At 55.4% G+C, this 9,162-nt stretch overlaps 2 protein-coding genes across 4 annotated transcripts in view; one reads left to right on the top strand and one right to left on the bottom strand.

The window, feature by feature from the left end:
- Positions 1 to 1,441: 1,441 nt before the first annotated feature.
- PRR36 (proline rich 36) lies at positions 1,442 to 2,776 on the bottom strand. 2 transcript variants are annotated; one of them, XM_014543259.1, is made up of 3 exons: positions 2,227 to 2,776; positions 2,011 to 2,125; positions 1,442 to 1,524 (listed from the first exon to the last, which is right to left on the bottom strand). In XM_014543259.1, exons 1-3 carry the CDS (start codon positions 2,537 to 2,539, stop codon positions 1,455 to 1,457), a joined length of 498 nt encoding a protein of 165 aa, XP_014398745.1. In that variant the 5' UTR covers positions 2,540 to 2,776; the 3' UTR covers positions 1,442 to 1,454. The 2 variants fall into 2 exon arrangements, with proteins under 2 accessions (XP_014398745.1, XP_014398744.1); XM_014543258.1 differs by lacking the exon at positions 1,442 to 1,524 and adding an exon at positions 1,602 to 1,730.
- Positions 2,777 to 8,841: 6,065 nt separating this feature from the next.
- LRRC8E (leucine rich repeat containing 8 family, member E) overlaps positions 8,842 to 9,162 on the top strand; it is an 8,093-nt gene continuing 7,772 nt past the window's right edge. The window contains exon 1 of one of the 2 annotated variants that reach the window (XM_005870695.2): positions 8,842 to 8,901. The gene's annotated coding sequence lies outside the window, so the exon portion shown is untranslated. The remainder of the gene's footprint in view (positions 8,902 to 9,162) is intronic. The other variant, XM_014543255.1, reaches the window with a different exon arrangement.

Here is a 9,162-nt window from a genome sequence, read left to right on the forward strand (position 1 = left end):
CGGGACCCGGGGTTGGGGGGCGGCGTGGAGTCTGAAGAGGGGGTGAGGCAGGGGGAGAGGGAAGGACCTGCAGAGGGGACAAGACTAGAGAAGGTGGAGCCGGAGGAGGGGGCGTGGCCATTGGAGGGGGAGGGTCTTGCAGAGAAGGCAAGGCCAGAGTCTGGGTTTGCACAGGGGCCATAGCCAAGAAAGGATTGGACGGAACAGGAGTAGCCTGCAAAGGTGGTGAGGCCAGAGAAAGTGAGACCTGTAGAGGGGACAGGGTCTGAGAAGAGGGAGAGACCTGTAGAGAAAGTGTGTCCAGAGAAGATGGACTCTGTGGAGGGGGCGTGTTCAGGGGAGGGGCTTGCAAAGCTGGTGAGGCCAGAAAATGTGGGGCCTGTAGAAGAGGCAGGACCAAAGAGGGAGCGGCCTGAAGAGGGGACGTGACCAGAGGTGGGGTCTGCATTGGGGGCGTGGCCAGTGAAGGAGGAGCCTGCGGAGGGGATATGGCTAGAAGAGGGTCCTGCGTGGGAGGTATGGCCAGTGTATAGGCCGAGGGCTGAAGATGGGGCGGAGACAGAGGACTGGCCAGTGCGGGGGGAGTGGTCAGCGCAGAAAAGTCCTGCAGAGGGGCTGTGGCTAAGGGAGAGGGTAAGTTCCGCAGAGACCTTGACTGAGAAAGAGGGACTCGTGGAGGGGGCGTGGCTGGTGGCAGACCAGCTGACGAAGGTGGTGTGGTCAAGGGAGAGGGGAGAGTCGGAAGAGAGGGCAAAGCCGGAGAAACCTGGGTAGGGGACGTACTCTGCAGAGGAGGTGAACCTGAAGGAGAGACTGGAGCTAGAAGAGTGGCCGTGGGAGAGGCGGGTGCCTCTGGAAAGGATGTACTCAGGTGTATGAGTGGAGCTTGCAAAGGGAGTGTGGCTGGCGGAGAGGGGAGGTTCTGCAGAGAGAGTGAAGCAGAGGGAGGAGGAGCTAGTGGAACGGACGTGGCCAGAGGACCCGTAAGGGCCTGCGAAGGAGGCGTGGCGGGTGGAGATGTAAGGGGTGTGTCCCGCAGAGTAGTGGCTGTGATAAGGACAGGCGGTGCCACTTGTGCGGTCTGAACCCGTGGAGATGAAGTGGCCAAAGGGGGAGAAAGGCTCTGCAGGATGGCTGCGCCCTTCCTTGAGGGTGCGGCCTGTGGGGGGCGCAGAGCCTGCAGCCCTTTCGACTTGGCCTGCGAGGAGTGCCCCAGAGCCCGGGGTGTTCCACCCAGCGAGGCCGGGGAGCGGGCTGGGGAGGACAAAGGGGTGGCGCTAGAGCCCAGGAGGCGTGAGGCTGGCCTCTGGAGGCCCCCGCAGGAGCTGGGTCGTCTCCTGGCAGCAGGGCTCGGCTCCACGGTGCTGTGCTCCGGAGCATTGCTCACTGATTTCCTGGGGGCTTCCGCCAGGGGTCGTGGCCGGGCATTCGAAGCTGCCCGAGGGAGTCCCACATCAGCACCCCCACCCCGAGACCGATGGGAGATGGCTGGGAAAGGAGCGCCTGGGGTGGGACCGGAAGAGTCTAGGGACAAAGCAGAAGGCAAAGGGGTCATCGATACTTACAGGCTGGTCCCCCTCACTGCCCAGGAGCCCCACTCCTCCCCAGATCAGGTACCTCTCCGTGTCTCCACACTCAGGGCACTCATTCTGGGAGTTTCTGGGGTTTTTCCTCTGCCCCTAGGTTCCTCAGCTGGGAGCTGGAGTCCTTTCTGCCCAAGAGGGCCTAGCCTGAGGGTGGGGAGGGCATGCTCAGGGCAGAGCCCACCTCCCCAAGCCCCCCCCCTTTTCCTTTTTGACCTCCAAAGTCCACATTTTCTTCTTCATCTGTGAAATGGGGCACATGGACCCTCTGCAGCCTTAGAATGGCTTTCACCCCATTTGCACCCAGTCATCTGCAAGTGTTCCCACATCCCAATTCATATGTAAAATGATTCCAGAGAGTGACACTGACCCTTACCTAGGAAGGCAAGGGGGGGGAGGGGAAGGGGGCGGTGGGTCGAGGAGTTACCTGGTGGTACCGCTGGCTCGTCCAGGGCTAGAGATAGAGCCTGGGCCAGGGATCTTGGCAGGGGTCCGCTCCCCTCTCCCTGCCGCTGCGAGCCTCGTGGCTGCCCGGAGAAGGCCTAGTTAACAGAGTGCCCCGGAAAGTAGAGGAAGTCTGATAACTCAGAAGGAAAGAGGTACAGGGAGATGGGATCGAACTCGGAGAAAGAGGCTAGGATACCTGGGTTGCTGGGGCTTGTCCCGGTGCTCCGCGTGGGTTCCACCGCGGAAGTAGCTTCAGAAAGAGCGGCTGGCCGGACGCAGGCCCCTCGCTCGGCCAGGGGCCCTCGCCCCGCAGCTCCCCCTGCTCCCAGAACTCTGAGGGCCGCGGGGATTACTGGTGGAGGGGGTCGAGGAGACGCTGGGGGTCTAGGGGTTTTCCGACGGCCCGGAGGGTGAGAAGCCGTCGTCCGCGCAGCGGCCCCTGCCCTGGCCTTGTCTCTCTTGTCCATCCCGCACCTGATGAACAGACGGCGTCCCCGGTCTTGGACCATTATGCAGCCTGCAGGAACCTGGGTTCTGGCACCTCGCTGCCCCTTCCCCAGCGTCGCCACACACGGGCACGCACACCTCGGCCTCGATCCACTTCCCTCCCACCCAACCACCCACTCACCAGCCCAGCTGCTCAAGGTTGCCCCCAAGTCCCACCCTCATCACCCTCCTCCAGGCCCTGCCTACCCCAGCCCATCCCCCTTGTCCTGTCTCTGCTCCCTTTCAGAACCCGAGATCCACGCCCCTACCCCTCGCTCCCTAGGGACCCAGACGACCAGCCTCTGGGACAGGGGAATCCCACAGGCTCCAGATGGGGTGGGGGGACGGGAGCGCACACCCGGGTCCCCTCGCCAGCCTCGAGGGACGCCAGCACCTGCTGGGAGGAGGAGCGGCCCCAGCCGCCCGCGCACCAGCTCGGAGAGACAAAGAACCGCGTCCCGAGCGAGACGCCCTCGCCCAGCCGAGCTGAGTCCGCGCCGCCCACTCCACCTGCTAGTGCCGCACTCACCTCCGACTCGGCCTCCCGCACATCCACGCAGGGTCGCCTGGGGTGGGGTTGTACGGCAGCGAGGAAAGGGGGCTGCGGGGCGGTGGCGCCCGGAGCCGGGCCCGCCCCTCGACCGCGGGCTCAGAAGACAAGGGGCGCACGCGCCAGATCCAGCCCAGGAAGGTGGCGGGAGCGCGCCGAGGGTTGTGGAGAGGCGCGCATTGGAGGAAGGGGAGGCTACTCCGCGCGGCGCAGGAGCACGCGAGACCGAACCCAAGGGGATGGGGGAGGGAGGCGGGAATCCCTCGAGGTCACGCATCTGGCCTCCCCACCACAACATGCACAGGGCCCTGGCAACCAGGGGCCGGACCGCACCTCCCGCCCCATGGACCAATCCGGCAGTTCAGTGTCCCTGGTCTCTGTCCTGGCCTTTGGGACCTACGAGGCAAGGCCCCCCTGGGTCCCTAGAGGCATCTGCCCCTGTCATACCCAAAGGCTTTCCCAGACCCCAGGAAAATCCCTACCTAGTGGTGGAGAGGACTATTGGGAGAATGCAGCCCTGGGAATTTAGGGACAAATCCTGAATTTGGGGGAAGAAAGGAAGGGAGGTCAAGAGGGAGAGAGAAACTGAATATGGTGAGAGGTGGCCCAGCCTTCTGCAGGACAAGGCACCCCCAACCTCCACACCCACCTAAATCACATGAAGCGGTGAGGTCAGGAAAGGCTTCCTGACAGAGATAGGATTTGGGGTGGTCAAGATTATGGGAGGTTATGAGGTGTCAAAACAGGTACATGAAGGAGCTGAGAAGATCCTGTCCAAGGTTGCCCAGCTGGTAGGAGGTGTCATTCTGGTGACTTCATCAACTCATGCAAGTGGTCTCAGTAGAGGAACTTGGTAGGGGACTGTGGCATGGAAGGCATAGGAGTATGAAGAGGGAGATGGCCATCCTCAGGTGTCCTGTGCTGCCCAACTGATGCCACGTGCCCTCCCACACCTCTGTGTTCCCCCCACGTACATCCTGTGCTTTCTCCCCCTTGGCTGATCTGTCCAAATGCTTAGCCCCATCCCAAAGAACCAGCTCCCTCAGCTCCATTCCTTTCTCTATCCCATGCAAGTGTGCCCCCCCCCGACACACACACACACACACACACACACACACACTGATTACAGAAGCAGCTCATACTTGCCTGAGACTTAGGAGGCTTCCAAGCAAGGACCAAGAAGGGTGGCACTTGACACCAGGGTGAACCTGTCATGGGGGGAGGGGAAGACGATGTATGTGAGCCATGAAAGTTGGGTTTTTAAGTTTTTTGTAATGCAAGGGCCTGATTAAACTTTCATTGTAGAGGCAGCCACCTCAAGGATGGCCATCTCCAATAAACACATTGCCAGCCACACAAGTAGATGAAGAGCCAGGCTGTCTTCCCCACTAAGTAAGGGTCCTTTGTTTTAGAGATTTTGGTTGACCATTTGAGCCATTTTTTTTCCTTTCCATGCTTTAAATTCACCAATAAAGAGTGAGCTCATGAAACCCTAGGCATCACCCTCTACCCCAATAAAAAGAACCCCAGGCTTGCCCTGGCTGGTGTAGCTCAGTTGGTTGAACGTTGTCCAATGCACTGAGATTGCAGATTTGATTCTGGGTCAAGGCATATGCTCAGGTTGTGGGCTTGATCCCCAGTAGAAGGCATGCAGGAGACAGCCTATGGATGTTTCTCTCGTCGATATTTCTTGCTTTTTAAATGTTTTTTATTAATTTCATAGAGAGGCAGGGAGAGGGAAAGAGGGATAGAAACATCAATAATGTGAGAGGATCATTGATCGGCCACCTCCTACATGACCCCTATTGGGGATCAAGCCCACAACCTGTGCACGTGCCCTGACCAGGAATGGAACCGCAACCTCCTGGCTTACAGGTTGACACTCAACCACTGAGTCACACCCGCGGAGCTCTCATTATTGTTTTTCTCGCTCTTCTTCCCTCCTTTTCTCTCTAAAATCAATAAAAACATATTTAGCCTGGTCGGAAGCAGAGGCTTGCATTTTCTTGCTTCAGTAGTTGTGTCCACAGTTGAGGTTCAGGAAATGGAAGAAAAAAGAGAGAAGCCAGGCTCAGAACTGAATACCTGCTTTGGCTGGTAAAAGCCTATCTTCAGAACCCATCCTTGCAATGAACCCTCCCTTCAGCCTGGAGAGGTGCTCCTCAAACACCCCTCCTCATCACTGCCCTCTGGATTGGATCATTCTAGGCCTCTCTTCATCCCCAGGTCTATTGAGGATCACTTGTGTGAATGAATACTTTCTGGCAGTACAGCAGCCTGGTTCCCCTGCCTGCCTGATTATCCATTCACCAGCAGTGCCCTCCTGAGTCATAGCTGCCTGCCCAGAGCCCTGCTCTGCTATCTTCTTTGGTGCAAGGGTCCCTCCAAGGCTAAACTGACTCCATCCTTCATCTAACTGAGATCTGGATTCTGCCCTCATATAAGACCATTCCCCAAATTTGGTCCATCAACAAGGGGATGGATTACACAAACCAAAACATACCCTGCAATCCCTACAATGGAATACTCTTCAGCAATAAAACAAACAAACAAAACAAAAAACTACCAAGACACTCAAAATAGGGGCAAATCTCAAAAACATTCTGCTGACCAAAAGAAGCCACACACACACACACACACACACAGACTTCACTGTATGATTCCATTTACAGAACATTCTGAAAAATGATTGCTGGGAGCTGGTGGGGGAGGGAGACTGTTGGACCACCCCATGTAGCCACTCTCAGATTCCTGACCCTCAGAAACTGCAAGACAGTGAATGCTTGTTTTAACCTGCTAGGTTTTGGGGGGTAATTTGTTATGCAGAACTAGCTAACTACCTCAGGTTCACAAAACCTTAGAAGCTGGGTATTAAGTACAAGTGTTGGTGAAAATGTGGAGAAATGGGAAATCATGTGTACTGTTGGTGGGAATGTAAAATGATGCAGCTGTTGTGAAAGACAATATGGATGGTCCTCAAAAAATTAAACAGAGAATTTCCATATAATCCACCAATTCCACCCAAAAGAATTGAAAGCAGAAACTCCAAGAGATATTTACACACTTGTGTGTAATTATTCACAATGGGCAAAAGATGGAAGCAACCCAAGGGTTTCTTGATGGTGAATGGTTAAACAAAATGTGGTCCATCCATACAATGGAAGATTATTTAGCCATAAAAAGGAAGGATATTCTGACACAGACTAAGATATGGATGTAACTTGAAGATATTATGCTCAGTGAAATAAGCCAGTCACAAAAGAACAAGTACTGTATGATTCCACTTATATGAGGTCCCTAGAGGAGTCAGATCCACAGAAACATAAAGTAGATCCTGGGTGCCAGGGCCTGGGGGAGGGGGAAGAGGAGTAAATGTTTAATGGGGATAGAGTGTCAGTTTGGGAGAGTTTTAGAAATGGATGGTGGGGATGTTTGCAGAACACTGTGAATGTACTTAATGCCACTGAACTGTACACTTAAAAATAGTTAAGACGGTAAGTTCTGTTATCACCTTTTTTTAAAAGTTGGGTGTTATTGATGTGAGAAAATTTCACCCATTCTCAATGGGAACATAAAGTGAGTAGTCTTTCTGGAGAACAACTGGAAAGATTATATGTGTGTCCTATGACCCATCCATCCCACTCAAGCGTCAATCCATGCAGCAGGTGCCTAAAGCCCCCTCCATATCTCCTGAGCACCCATGGTTCCCACCTGCCAGGAAAGTCAAAAGTACCAGGGAATTAATGCCCCTCCATTTCCCTTCTGCAGAGCAGCCCTCAGCCAAGACAAACAGGATCTGACATATTAGTACTTCAACTTCAACAACTGGGAGGTGTCTTCCACAATCTCCCAGAGTCCCCCAGAAGAATGGAGCCCTGGTTGCCCACAGTGTCAACCTGCTCATTCATCCTCATTGATGTACCCTCATTAAAGCTTACTGGCTTCTCTCCCTTCCCACTTTCATTTCCCCACTGTCTCACCATTAGTGCTTGTTGGGATCACTTCTCAGATAAGCTATTTACATCCAATTCCTTGTCTCACAGTCTGCAACTAGAAGAGCCCGAATTAAGATAACAGCTCAATCGTCCACCCACTCATCACTAACTGAATGCGCACCACTGTGTGCCTGGCACCATTCCAAGTGCTGGGGACACTGAAGGGAGCAGCAGAGACCCCTGCCTGGAGCTAATGGGGCTTCCAGCCCAGTGACCTCAGACCCTTGCATAAGTGTGCCAAGCTGGATGCTTATTCCAGAACAAAGTTGGGAACAAACCCCAGGGCATAGATATCAAGGAGCTTCTCAGGAGGCAGGAAGAGGCCACTGAAGAAGAGGGAGAAAGTACTTAGTTTCAAATGGCTCCTCAGAGGGAGCCCAAGACTTAACAGAGGTGGAGTACCAGAGGGTGGAATGCATTATAGGGTTTCACAGAGGAATCTAAGCTATGGGAGTCCCAACCTTCAAGGTTTCAGGGTCTCAGGAAGCCTAACATGGTGAACTCTGGGGCTTCTTTGTCCCAAGTTAGATCACTCCCCATTCTAGTCTAGATTCCCTTGGTTGTTGTTGTTTTTTTTAAATATATTTTATTGATATTTTACAGAGAGGAAGGGAGAGGGATAGAGAGGCAGAAACATCGATGAGAGAGAAACATCGATCAGCTGCCTCCTGCACATCCCCAACTGGGGATGTGCCCGAAACCAAGGTACGTGCCCTTGACCGGAATCGAACCTGGGACCCTTCAGTCCGCAGGCTAACGCTCTATCCACTGACAGAGCCAAATATCAACACCTTGGTTGTTTTTGTAATCAAAGCAGATCAAGGTTCAACTGCCTATACCCCCAGGCTGAATTGGGCAATTGGCTAGTCCAGTGGTCGGCAAACTCATTAGTCAACAGAGCCAAATATCAACAGTACGATTGAAATTTCTTTTGAGAGCCTAATTTTTTAAACTTAAACTATATAGGTAGATACATTGTTATTAACTTAATTAGGGTACTTCTAAGGCTTAGGAAGAGCCACACTCAAGGGGCCAAAGAGCTGCATGTGGCTCGTGAGCCGCAGTTTGCCGACCACCGGGCTAGTCTAAGACCCAACCCAGGCCTCCCTGTGGGAAGGAAAGGGTGGGCATGGGGAGACAGAGTCATCCTTCTAGAAGCTGGCCTCCCAGGCTGGACTCTAGCCCCAGCTCCCAGAGCCCTCTGACCCCTGCACCTATCCACGGACCACCCAAGGACCTGGCAGCAGTGTGCTCCCTGTCTTACCCCAGTGGAGGGCCAACCTCAAGGCTGGGCAGGGTCAAACATGTAAGCACCCCCATTCTACTTAGCTCCTTGACTGGATGGTCAGAGCAGGAAGTGGGAACCCCCTTTCTCTTCTCTGGACCTTGATCACTGGTTCCTTGGTTGGGCCTCAAAGCCAGGTGGCTGCACCTTACTGTGGGCGAAGGAGGAGACCCCTTCTCTTTTTCTGACTCCATCTGTACAGTTTGGTTCCAAGGAGAGCGCCCCCGCGGGTGCGCAATGCCTCGATCCTCATCAGTATGTCTCAGGCCAGGTCCAAGCCAATGGCAGCCGAGCCCAGAGGTCAGGGCCCCTGCTCCTAAGGCCGGCCGCTGGACCACCTTGGGGAGAGCAGGTCACCCTTTTCTGCGATCCCCGGCGCCAGGAGTCAGGGGCCACCTGGAAGCACCCGGAGGGAGGCAGGGCTGAGACGTCAGGTGGGCGGGGCGGGGCGGCTCCTGGTTGCGGTCCCGCCCGCCCTGATTCACCCAGCCTGGCCCGGGAACTAACTCTGCCGGAGCAGGGACCCAGGAGTTGGGCCCAGCTCCACCCTGAGCGGTGAGTAGGTGGCTCTCTCCACCGCTGGGAACCAGGTTGCTGGGTGGGGGTCGGGCCCACAGGAGGACTGCCCCAAATATGGCTGGCACAGTGGCCTGAGCCCACCGCCACCGCCTGGGGCACAGGGCAGCTGAGGAAAGGTGGGGGCAGAAAGAGGGTAGGCCCTGCTCAGGCCAAGGGTGCAGGGCAGGAGGGCAGGCAGACCTGGCCAAGGACAGAGTGAAGATCAACAGGCTGTGGGCTCCCTGGGGTGGGGGTGGG

The sequence above is a fragment of the Myotis brandtii genome, unplaced genomic scaffold (genome assembly GCF_000412655.1).
Source record: "Myotis brandtii unplaced genomic scaffold, ASM41265v1 scaffold321, whole genome shotgun sequence".
NCBI classification, from domain to species: domain Eukaryota; kingdom Metazoa; phylum Chordata; class Mammalia; order Chiroptera; family Vespertilionidae; genus Myotis; species Myotis brandtii.